Below are 12065 nucleotides of genomic sequence, written 5' to 3'. Positions count from 1 at the left end.
TCATTCTTTGCATAAAGCTCCCATTGATTCTTTGTGTGCTGAGTGTCCCCTGGGTTTCATTTTCATTTAGATTTCCATTTCGATGTCGGTGCGGAGGTGGTGCTGGAGTTTCATTTTCAATTTCATCCTAAGCTGGCTTAAACAGTTGAAGAGTCGTAGTCGGGGCTCTTCGCGGCCCACTTGTTAGACGACGGCACCGGTCAAGTGCGATAAGTCGGTTAATTGCTGTCCGATGATGCAGCAACAAATTACATCGATCCGATGCGTGACTTCTCCGACACAATTCTGATCGCAGTACTATTTTGGATGTGGTTTTCGCTCCGTCATCGCTGACCTGCAGCCGGTGTAATTGTTACAATGCCCCGAACACTTGACATTGGGCTCTTACATGGGGTGACATTGAAACCGAGCATTGAAGGCCCCTCCCCCCTAATAGGTTGTAGGAAAAAAGCATGACTCTGACACTGTTGGTGGAATGGCGGAAGGAATGAAACACTCGAGGTGGGATGGGGTGGGGTAATCTCTAACAAAAATATTGACAGAATCTTCGGCAATCAAACAGTGCAGAGTAAATAGGCAAACACACGAGCCGATCCATCTACATCTTCAATCCCCAATCCCCATCTTCAATCGCCGATCAATGACCATTGTCATGGCCCCATGGCCCCATCGAACCTCGAACATCCGGCCGACGCGCCGGCTTCGAACATGCCTGAAGATGCCGAAAGGTGTTAATGTGGTTCGATTGCCCATCGAACTTCTTGCATGGGCCTCGCTAATTTTTTGTATAAATAGTTATAACGATTTCAACAGCCCCAAGCAAACCCATCCGCAGCTCCAAGAGATTGAGCAGGTCAGAACCAGATTGCAGAGCCACCGAAACAGGTCACTCAAATTACAAGAAATATGGTGAGTCTGGAGGAGATTGCCAAATACCAAGACATTTCAACACTCCCGTTTCAGCAAGGATACCACGTGCTTTGTCTCTTGCTGGCCACTGCCAGCCTGGCCAGTTGCCGATCGGTGGTGCGACGCGATGTCAGCCACCTGCCCCTGGAGTATCTGCCGCCTGTGGAGCTGCCACCTGTGCCCAGCCGCGACTACCTGCCACCTGTGGAGCAGCAGGCGGCCACCCTGAACCACGTTCTGCAGCCGCCCCGCGACTATCTGCCCCCCAAGCTCAACAACGAGTACCTGCCACCTGTGGCTGCCGAGGAGCTGGTCGAGGAGGCCACCACTGAAGCCGAGGCCGTCGAGGAAACCACTACTCTGGAGCCCACCACCGAGGTGGTTGTCGTTGCCACCACTGAACCCGTTCCTGAACCAGAGGAGGAGATCGTGACCGAACAGCCGGAGGAAGTCAAGAGCCTAGAGCTGGTGGAGGAGGAGGAGCCCCAGAAGGAGGAGGAGGTCGAGTCCGCCATTCTCCTGGACGACGGCTATCACTACCGCACTCCGGCTGTGGTGCCCAACCTGCTGCCCGTTAAGGAGTACCTGCCGCCCCTGGACAACAACGCTGTTGTGGAGGAGGTTCCCAACAACGAGGAGGACTCCTCTGCCCTGCTGGAGGATGGCTACCACTATCGCTCCGTCAAGCGACTCCGCTTCTAGTCCTCGTTAAGGCGAGTCACTTCAGTTTATTTTACTACGAATTTCTGTTTCTGTTCTGAGCGACAATTGTTGTTTAATTTTACAAAATACATAGACAAATACTTTCCCAAAATTGATGGTTAAACACGCTATGGGAATTCCTAAGAAGTTGTAGGGTTGCGAGTTATAGATACCTCGTACTTGAATTCCTATTGATTACTACTTGATTACTGGTATAGGTAAAGATGTTGCTCGGAACCCTTCTTTCTCCTTAACAGCGAAGTGTCTTCGAGCTATAGATGCGTCGTATTTTAAAGACATTTCCTAAAACTTTTCCTTATGGTTAAATCTTTAAATACTTATTGGGTTCTACTCTTTCCAGGCTAACTAATACTACCCTCTAAGCTGGAAAACCCAGTAACAAGTCGATTGCCGCCGTTAACATTTCATTTATATTGATGACAGGAAATTAGAAAAAATGTTTTCACAAAGCGCACGAAACGGCGCTGAGAACTCTTCACTTGGAGATATTGTTGTAGTCCTGCGATGTCCTTACTGCGTGGAACCGCACTCAGACGCCTGCCACCCCACCCCCGACTCCCGATTCTAACTTCCGGCCACCCTCTCAATTGATTTGTTGCCGCTTGTGGCTGGGTTTTTATTGTTTTCTTTACGTGTTGGCGCTCGGCATACATTTTCATTAACCAATCTGCAGAAAGTTTTCCTGTAACCCGGGTCCCGAGCCCCCCCAATCCACTGGTAAGTTCAACCCAGTTCAATAATTCAACAATTTTCCAATTGGCCGTATAAATATTTGAAAAGTTTTAAATGTTATTTCTCCCATTGGTGGCGGTGGCGGGCGGAGTTTGTTTTGAGCCTAAATATAAATGGGATTTTTATGTTTCCTGCGGCATGCTCATCTCCTTGTTGTTGAATTACTTATGAATAATTCAGGAACAGAACGCCAAAAAATGGCTAGTCTACTTCGAGGCGCTGTCGGTAAAAAATGTCTACCACGAATCGACTGAAGCAACAAGTGGCAGCCGGAAATTCACTTGGGAGTGCATTCGCATTTCCCAATCATCCTGCCAGGCCACAATATTTGAAATGAAAATAAAACCCCAGCCGAAGAAGCTTTAAGTGCATTGCACTTTCGAAATTTTCTTCTTTTTTTTTTGGTATTTGCTTTTCGGGTGGTCGTAAACCTCAACAAATCTGGGCCAAAACAAACACCTGTAAACAGCGGCCGATTGAAAGCGAGCGTGTTTCGTCCAACATTGAAAAGCGAGAAAAGCGGGAAAGCTTGCCGAAAGCAAACGAAAAGCCTTCGAAAAGTTTCCACCGTTTCAATATTCGACGAAGGCCCGACGAGGAAAATCGTATAAAAGCCGACGGTTCGGGAAAATACAAACAAGTTGCGGGTGGACTATCGCCGAGTGCGAACCTAACGGAATTCGGAAAGGACTTAGCCGGGCTAAGGGCAGTGCGAGCGAGTGAGATACAGATACTCGGAAGAGCAACAGTGAGAAGAGTTGGGTTCGAAGGGCCTCAGATACAAGATAGTGCCCCATAGAGGAGTCGGGCTCCTCGTTACCAACCGATATGTGAAAATACCCAAATCCCAGAGTGAAGCCAAAGTGAAAGTGTGTTAAGGTGAGGGTACGATAACAAAGAAAAAAACCAAATAGTGATAATGGATAAATAGAACCTTGATGGATATTAAGGGAGATTGTTACAAAAAATGTGTCTAGTGGAACTAAATAGTGACCTTTGGGGTTTAAACTTTTAAGTCTTTCTGTACTTTTCTTTCGCGAATGATCGAAATATTAAATTTCGAGTTCTATTTATTTCCTTTCCCACAAAGACGCACAAAACCCATAAATTCCAAGAATGAATAAGTGCTTCGCTTTATCAAATAAACTGATTCACGTTTAAGGAATTTGCAAATATTCTCACGAAGAAATGAAAACAAATATTATGCAATATTAATGTGAATTTATAAACATTTAACTTTTTTCCCTCACGAATCTCGCGATAAACAAAAATTCCCTTCAGCCGCAAATCATTGGCGAAAATAAATCAAAAATTACCATAACCGACGACCCACTGCGAATGAAGATTAGCCCAGAGAGGGCTTCTTCGTGGAATAAATCAAAATTAAATGTGAATTAAAGACGCATTAAAATTGCAAAGTAAATTGAATAAACGGAAATAACCGGCTGGAAAGTAAAAACAAAATTTACACACTTTATTCAACCGGAATTCCATCGGCAACAGGCCTCCCGCCCATTAAAATGCAATTAATTCGACAACATTTTTGCTGTGTAACAAATTAAAGCTGTCTTCGTATTTGTCTTTTCATTTGTCTGACATTTTTGCAATTGTCATTCCATTAAATCCCATTCAATGACAGGCTAAAACAATTCGCGGGCTTAGTAGTTCCAATCTATGGACACATGTAGAACAAAATGCATTTTTACTTTCCCTTCCAAAGGACCCACTCACCCGCCGTGGGTGTTGTTGTTTGGTATTTGTTGCTGCTGTTGATTCTCCTCTGGCTTTGGCCGCCTCAGCCCAGAAAGTTTATTAATAAAACGTTTTGCCTAACAAAGCACAAAAATGATAAAATAAACGCGACGCCAACAGGGGTAGGGCAGGGGAGGTGGAGGGGTTGAATGGGGGCGGGGAGGAGGAAGTTGTGGGTGGTTGGGGGAATGTCATTGTTCACGGTCTGCATAGATTGGAGAGGTATGATGGGCTTAGTTCGTTGGTAATTCCATTATTGTGAGGCGACTTTGAAATGAAAAACCTGGTTTGGTAGTGATTTAAAATTAATTTTTAAAATTAAACCTTTTTTAGTCTTTTAATTTTATTTTATTTTAAATTAAAACACTTCATTTTATTCACTTTATATTTTATTAGAGCGAGGAACCCAAGAAGAGCTAAGAAACCTTTTTTAAAACCATCAAGAAACTTACAATGACTTTGTAAAAAATCCTTAATAAAGAGGAATTTCTTCATTCTCAATTCTTCCCAATATTTGCTACATTATAGCACTTTGATTTATCCAATCAACACTCTGAACTTGTCAGAAACCCCTGCCACGTGCCCCTGCCACAAACCACGGCCCACTGAGTATAGCCAGTGTCGATCAAGCAATCTCTATGTGTCAGCGTGCATCTTCCAGTGTGTGGTCGTGTGTTTGGCACGCTTTTTGTGTTTATTAATAACAAAGTAATCAGAAATTGTAATCTTCTCGCAAAGCGTATTACAGCAGTAATAACAATGGCAACATTGAACCAAACTCTCCACCCATCCAGCCACCCCATTACAGGCATCCCTCCACTGGCCCTCCCTCCGACATTTTCATTCATTTGGCGATTTCAATGCGGGTTTATCTTTGCCGCTTGGCTGTCTTCACGGGCTGGGCTGCATCCTTGAATCCATGAATCCTCCTCGGCGGATCCTTGATTCATTGTTGTTGCTGCCGCAGCAGAGCACGCTTCCGGCTCAAGTGGCAGGCGGCTGTATGTCCTGTTTTTGTTATTGTTATTCTCCAGCAGTGTATATATTTTCATATACTTATTTTCAATAGATTGCCGTATATTTTTGTTTTTATTATTTTCTAATTTGACGCTTCATTTGTCCAGGGATTATTATTTTTATTGTCAGATACTCTAACTTACAGGATAGTTGGAAATATTAGTAATTTTATGAAATTATTGCCGAGGCTGTCAATTAATTCTAGAGAGGATTTCCTTTTAAATAATGTGTATTCAAAATTGTGTATTCAATTTTTGTCTTGAGGTTTAAAATGTTAAAAGTATAGGACTGCAAAAAAAAGAGTATGTTTTCATTTTAACTGAAATCCCCACACTTTTTTTTCTTCCTGTTTTTCTAATTTGACTTTCACTGGGCGCTGATTTTTTCTTTGATTTTCGCTGACTGATTGGGATTTGGCTGATGGAAAGCCAAAGGACATGCCAGAGGCAGGACGGGGCAGCAGGACGATGAAGCCTATCTGGGCCTGTCCTATTGATGGTTCGATGGCGTGTCTTTATGGCTCTCAATCATTTTGTTTGGCTCGGATTTGTTATTTGTGCACTTGCCTTTTTATGTAATTTCACCTATGGCGGCTTGTTGTTTTATTTCAGCATTTTGGCATTAGACGACGGGCCAACAATTTCCAGTTCAGCCAATTTGCCTATTTTGTATGCAAATTGCCAGCCATTTGGTGTCAGTCTCAACACGCTTTTCATTGTCCTGCTCCTGCTCCTCCACCTCTATAGTTGCCTTCATTTCAGCCAGTGGGTCAAAGTAATAAAGCAAACAAATTAATTTGATTTGTTTTGTTTTGCTTTCAAGAATTGTACATAATTGCACTTTTGATTCATTTTTTTCAACGCGTATACGCAGTGTGGGTTTCAGTTTTATGAAATAATAATGAAGACTTAAAAGCAATATATTTCCTTGTGCTTCCGCTTTAATAAACATCTATATAACCTTCCCTAGAAAACAAGAATCCCTTTTCCTTTTCGGTTGTGACCTGTGGAATTCTTTTTGGCTTGTTTTCGTGTTTTGGCAACACGTTTTAAAGACCCTTTCGGCCACGGCAAGGGACATACAAACATAACATAAAAAACGTACTGTCAACCATAAAAATCTCGCACAAGCAATACAATATCGGCAACAAAAAAAACACAACCAACCGACTACAACAAATCGGTTTAATTTGAATTTCTTTTTCGTCCTTCCCCGGTCCTCGAGTGTGTTTGTAAAGAGAAAGTTTTTACACGCGTTTTTTTTTCGCCAAGAACCTTTTTCAACACCCACAGTAAACAAAAACAAGCGAGAAACGTGGAGGGGTTGCTGTCGAGGTTATAAAAATAAATTCACAATAATTATTTCAAATATTTTTCCTTTAAACGGGCATTTCATTTGGTATTCAGCCGCCTGAATAAAAATGAACAAAATGGCGAACGTTTTAAAGTTCAAAAGTTCACAACAAAACAAAGCAATGTGAAGACAAACAAAGTACCAGAAAGCTGAAATTCTTCAGATGTTGTTCTTTAATGCATACGAAAATCACAAATAAATTATCATCAGCCTAATCAACATCAACATTATTATCATCAACGGCAGTGGCGAACCTGCGTAGCGCCAGGACGGCAGGACGAAGTATCCCTGGAAAACTTTTTCCAGCCCGTAAGGTAGGTATGCAAAATTGCAGGAAATAAATTCCAATTTGTTCCTTTTCGTATGCTCCCCTCGTATAATCATAAAGTAGTCGTGGAGGCGGTAGGATTTATCTGTCTCCCCGATTTCTTGATTTTTTCCCGGCTCTTAGTTCATTCATAAGCTTCTGCCTGCCACTCACTCACTTTCGCTGCCACTGTCTCTCTAAGCACTTAATTATTTAATTATGTTAAACGTCACACACACACTGGCGCCCAGGCTCCATTGTCCAGGGAGACAGTTGGGGGGAACCACTGCCATACAAAACCACTGAACCAACTCGGCTTGGCTTCTGTTTACGTTAATTTTAGTACATTATCCCCCGACCACGCCCCATTGTCCTTTTGGCTCAGCCCCCGCTCAGGCAGACTGCGGTTCGCGCTGCCGAGTGAGCAGTGCAATGTCGGCTCTGGTTTATTTACAATTCTGTTCTACGGGGCGTATGCGTAATATGAATATTTTTGTAAATTATTAAGTATGCGTAATGAGATAGTAAATTTGCCAGCCCGCCGCAGCCAGGTCGTGCGGTTTAGTGTCAGAGATGAAAATTGCATGTGCTTTACAGGTGGGTGGGCATGTGAGCCAGCAATTAGTTAAACACAAAACTTTATGTGCTGTAATCTCGAACTGCGGAGAAGCTGCTTCCTAGAAACTAGATTTTCCTTCCTGTTCACCTCCGGTTTGACTTTTTATCTCGTAGGCTCGTCTTGGTCTTAGTGAGGGATTTGTGCGGCTCATCTGACTTAAGGAATGTACGCTGGAAGCTAGGTATTCCAACTTATGCTCAAACTTTAGGGAACTAACTGGTGTGGCTAAGATGGCCTCAAAACTTTGTCTCAGCTATCTTACCTTTTAGAAACACAGAGCCAACTTTATGGATTACAAAAAATTTATAATTGAACCGAGTGCGATGTGAGAGCGTTTAGCAAAAGTGAGGTCTCAATGCAAATTAAGATTCGATTTAGAGTCGGGACTCATAAAGTTTGGCAAAAGTTTCAGGCACTTTAAGCATTACTAGCTTTAATACTTTGTTTTCAGTTATTTTGGGCTATCTTTAGCAGTGAACTGCTGTCACCAGTCTGGCACTTAATTCCATATCGATATGTTCCATCTAATCTATGCCTAATTTGTGTGAACACGTTACTAATTAGCCTGAATGTCATTAGCCGAATGCTTTGAGCGCATTTACTCAGCTGTAATTTATTGGATTACCATTTCCAAGTAGCCTTCTACCCTGTACCTTAAGAATGTGTCGGAAAGCTACACTTTACAAATAAAATAAGCGTTATTATGGTAGTAATTCAATCATAATAAGGGTATTCAATCTACTGATACATATGTCTGGATAGTAGCCACAGAGCTCTCCCCACATTGTCCATCTTTAATTAGTAATTGAATATGCGGTTGGCATTGGCAATACATTCGTATATCTCTATCCTTTAAAAGCCGTATCCAATCAGCTGTTGAGCGTGTTAATTTATTCATGGAATTATTTTTCTTGCTCTCCATCACTGACCTACGACCCCTTCCTTTCAGTCTCCTTGGACTTTGGGTTCAGTCTGATTAGTACAATCGGCTTTTGTTTTGCAGTCCACGCACGCATTCTATGGAAACTTCCTCGACCAGTCCCCAGAAATCCAAGCAATCCCAGCCCCAGAGCTCTTGGTTCCAATATGTTTTTGTACGTTTTCGTTGCTGCTTTCATTTTTCTAATCCGAGAGAGTAGACAATTTCGGTTCGGCTTTAATTCCCCGGCCGTTCCCTTTGACAGATCAGATGGAAACGGTTCGAGTCCTTGAACTTGCCACATTTCGTTGCAGAAATACAAAAATTCAAGTTCATCTCAATGGCCTGACGTTAGTGCCTTCGTTTATGGTCCACTGAAGGTGTTTTTTTTTTGTTGTTAGCCTGGCCTGGTATACCCTTCCGGGTACAAATTGGCCACCTGAGTCTATAAAAATTGTTTCGCTGCGCTGTTTCCGGTTGCCAAATTAAACAAAAGCCCCCGAAACCCCCAACCCCATCCAAATTGAACACCATTTCGCGAACAATGAACTGAACACGATTTTCTGTTTACTCTGCAATTGTCCATGAAAATTCGCCATTCAACACAAACCCGAAATATACTTATATTTGGTTCAATAAATACACACAACTGCATACAGACACCCAAGCTTGTATACTTATGTCTGCCATATAAACAATCATAAACTTCGTGCTTTATGCACCATCCAAACGCATTGAAATGCAATTGAACGGAATTCCAATTGGAAAGATTTTTTCAGCTCTCCTCAGAATGCATTTAAAATGCTGGTGTGGGCCAGTTTAGTAGACCGGAAAAAAGAATTCGAATGGAACACATTTTAAAATTCATTGATAGTCTTAAGTATCAAAAAGTGGCACATTTTATAGATTTTTTAAAAAATTGACCATTTTTTAAAGTGTTTTTGAAATCAGAATCATCAAAGTGCATTTCGATAGTTCATCCCAGTTTCACACCTTTCCTGTTATCAAAACCGTTTCCCCTCCTAGAGTTGCCACGTTTATGTTTAAAACAAGATTTATAAGCAAAAGTCACACCAAACAATAACGAAATATCTGAAGGAACCCTTTTTTTTTTGCTTATTTGCCAACTTTGAAAGGACCTTTGCATCCCATAGTCTTGAATAGTTGAATATTATTGTGGCTACTGTGTTTATGTGCCTTCTGAGTAATCAATGCCTCAAGAGCTGCCTTCAACGATGACGTTGGCCAGGACATTGAAGGCGAAGGCTCCTTAGTCCTGTCGACTGGCTGGCTGCCAAATCGGCACTTGACATTGCCCCGTGACTTGGAGGCTCTCGGAGCATTCCATGGGCTATGGCCTGACTGGGTAAGAAGGGGCTTTGAAATCGAGGGCACCGGCGGCTGCATAACTTTAATGAAATTGCAAGGAAGGAGCTTGTGGTTACCGCAAACTAAATATGCAAAAGGGCATGGCACGGCAGTGCTACCAACTAAAGGCTTAGAGCAGAGGGCCAAAGTCACTGGATGACCTGGCCAGGAATTGGCCTGCCAGCCAGGACCTGGAGGCTTTGGGCCACATGAGCACATGGCTGGGAGCACAACGCATAAAGGATAACGGATAATGGACTTAAAATAAACAAAGCCAACGGCAAACGGAAGAGAAGAGAGCAAAACAGAGAAAAACAGGGGAAAAACCGGAGAATGGCAGGACGGATGGAAAATGGGCGGAAGGGCAGTGTTTTGTTTGGTTTTGTTTTGTTACCCATGTACCCAGTAATCGTAAAACTAGGAGAATGGTTTCAGAAATTGTGTCTTCAAAAAAGCCAGACTCTCCTTCTATAGTTGAAAGTATAGTTTACAAGAAGAATAATCCTATTATTATCTAATGAACAGCTCACAGGTCTTGTTTATTTTCAAAACCAGTAATAAACTGTCTCTATGTCATGAGTATCTGGAAGTTGATTCCTTCCATTTATTGATCTTATTCCTTACTCCTCAATGCACATCATCAACAATGAAAGGACTGAGGCCATAAACTGAGACAAAAAGCCCGGGAAGTGAATGGGCCGGACTGGGAGATAGCATCTAGGTAGGTCGAAAGGTAGGATGTCGCATTCATCCGCTTGGCTTGGCTAACTTGGATCATGTCGCAAATTAGTAAGTCATTTTGTCATCTTGTTTACCCATTTAGCAGCCTTAAAATAATTTTCTGCTCAGCTGCCGGTGATGGCGCTGGAAATGACCTTTCATCCTTCCACCGAAGGCTGTTTGTTTGAGTTTTGTTGCGATGCTCTTGACCGGTTTTATTGCCTCAATATTTCTGGCATATTCTGGCCACAATTCACTCAACAAATATGTATGTGGTGGGTTCTGTTTGGTATTTGGCTTTCGCTTCTCAAACAGTTTTTGCCATCGGTTTTGGGCTTTTTGGGGTTTGTTTTAACAAATTTATAAGCTAAACAAATTTATGCTCGTTGCTCGTGCTCCTTGCCAGCTGTGCTAATTATGGATGTTATTTCTGCCCTTCTAAACATATATTCATGTTTTTGGTTTATGAGGAAAGTACCCTTTTCCTAAGAATTGATAGGGTTTCCTTTATTAGGACTGTCTAGTTACCCAAACATGGCTATTAAGCTTTGCTTGGAAAATAAACATTTATTGTTTGTATACTGGATTTGGTAGATGAAATTCAAGACCATTTGCTATTCCTTTTAAATTATTTATTTTTCAAACTCAGAGTATCTCTCAGTCGTTTTATGTTTCTTATTTTTAGAAAAGTTGAATAACATTTTAAGTGTTTACCTTGGCTCTTGTTCACCATTTGAAAAGGCAAAAGATCCGAAGACAAAATATTTTTCAGATTTTTTGTCCATTTTTCCTGATAGGATCCCTTGAAAATGGTGTTTTCCCCTATGGGGTCCACTGTGATGGCTATATCTTTCCCAATTCTCATCCGATTCTCAAGCGGAGTACCTTAAACGATTTCTATGTCGATTCGCCATCATTCTGCATCAAAATCCTGAGATAAAATATTTTTTAAATTTTTTGTCCAATTTTCCTGATTGGATCCCTTGAAAAGGGGATTTTTCCCTATGGGGTCCACTGTGGCTGCTATACTGTGATGGCTATATCTTTCCCAATTCTCATCCGATTCTCAAGCGGAGTACCTTAAACGATTTCTATGTCGATTCGCCATCATTCTGCATCAAAATCCTGAGATAAAATATTTTTTAAATTTTTTGTCCAATTTTCCTGATTGGATCCCTTGAAAAGGGGATTTTTCCCTATGGGGTCCACTGTGATGGCTATATCTTTCCCAATTCTCATCCGATTCTCAAGCGGAGTACCTTAAACGATTTCTAGATCGATTCGCCATCATTCTGAATCAAAATCCTGAGATAAAATATTTTTTAAATTTTTTGTCCAATTTTCCTGATTGGATCCCTTGAAAAGGGGATTTTTCCCTATGGGGTCCACTGTGATGGCTATATCTTTCCCAATTCTCATCCGATTCTCAAGCGGAGTACCTTAAACGATTTCTAGATCGATTCGCCATCATTCTGCATCAAAATCCTGATGCGAAATATTTTTTAAATTTTTTGTTCATTTTTGTGATGGGATCCCTTGAAAATGGGGTCTTCCCCTATAGGGTCCACAGTGATGACTATAACTTCCCCAATTCTCATCCGATTCTCAAGTGGAGTACCTTAAACGATTTCTAGATCGATTCGCCA

General features: G+C 41.8%; 2 protein-coding genes across 5 annotated transcripts in view; both read left to right on the top strand.

Annotated features, from left to right (window-relative positions):
* The first annotated feature begins 752 nt into the window (after positions 1-752).
* LOC108119056 (DNA translocase FtsK 1) lies at positions 753-1722 on the top strand. Its single transcript, XM_017232017.3, has 2 exons — positions 753-909; positions 964-1722. Exons 1-2 carry the CDS (start codon positions 907-909, stop codon positions 1609-1611), a joined length of 651 nt encoding a protein of 216 aa, XP_017087506.2. The 5' UTR covers positions 753-906; the 3' UTR covers positions 1612-1722.
* A 346-nt stretch (positions 1723-2068) lies between these two features.
* Positions 2069-12065, top strand: part of LOC108119133 (adenylate cyclase type 6) — a 36907-nt gene continuing 26910 nt past the window's right edge. For 2 of the 4 annotated variants that reach the window (XM_043210071.2, XM_070279286.1), the window contains exons 1-2: positions 3017-3243; positions 6540-6800. The gene's annotated coding sequence lies outside the window, so the exon portion shown is untranslated. Of the gene's footprint in view, positions 2350-3010; positions 3244-6539; positions 6801-12065 lie in introns of those variants that run through there. The other 2 variants (XM_070279284.1, XM_070279285.1) reach the window with 2 other exon arrangements.

The sequence above is a fragment of the Drosophila bipectinata genome, chromosome 3L (genome assembly GCF_030179905.1).
Source record: "Drosophila bipectinata strain 14024-0381.07 chromosome 3L, DbipHiC1v2, whole genome shotgun sequence".
In the NCBI taxonomy this organism is placed as follows: Eukaryota; Metazoa; Arthropoda; class Insecta; order Diptera; family Drosophilidae; genus Drosophila; species Drosophila bipectinata.
Note: the sequence above shows the minus strand (reverse complement) of the source record. Positions and strands in the feature narration are given on the sequence as shown.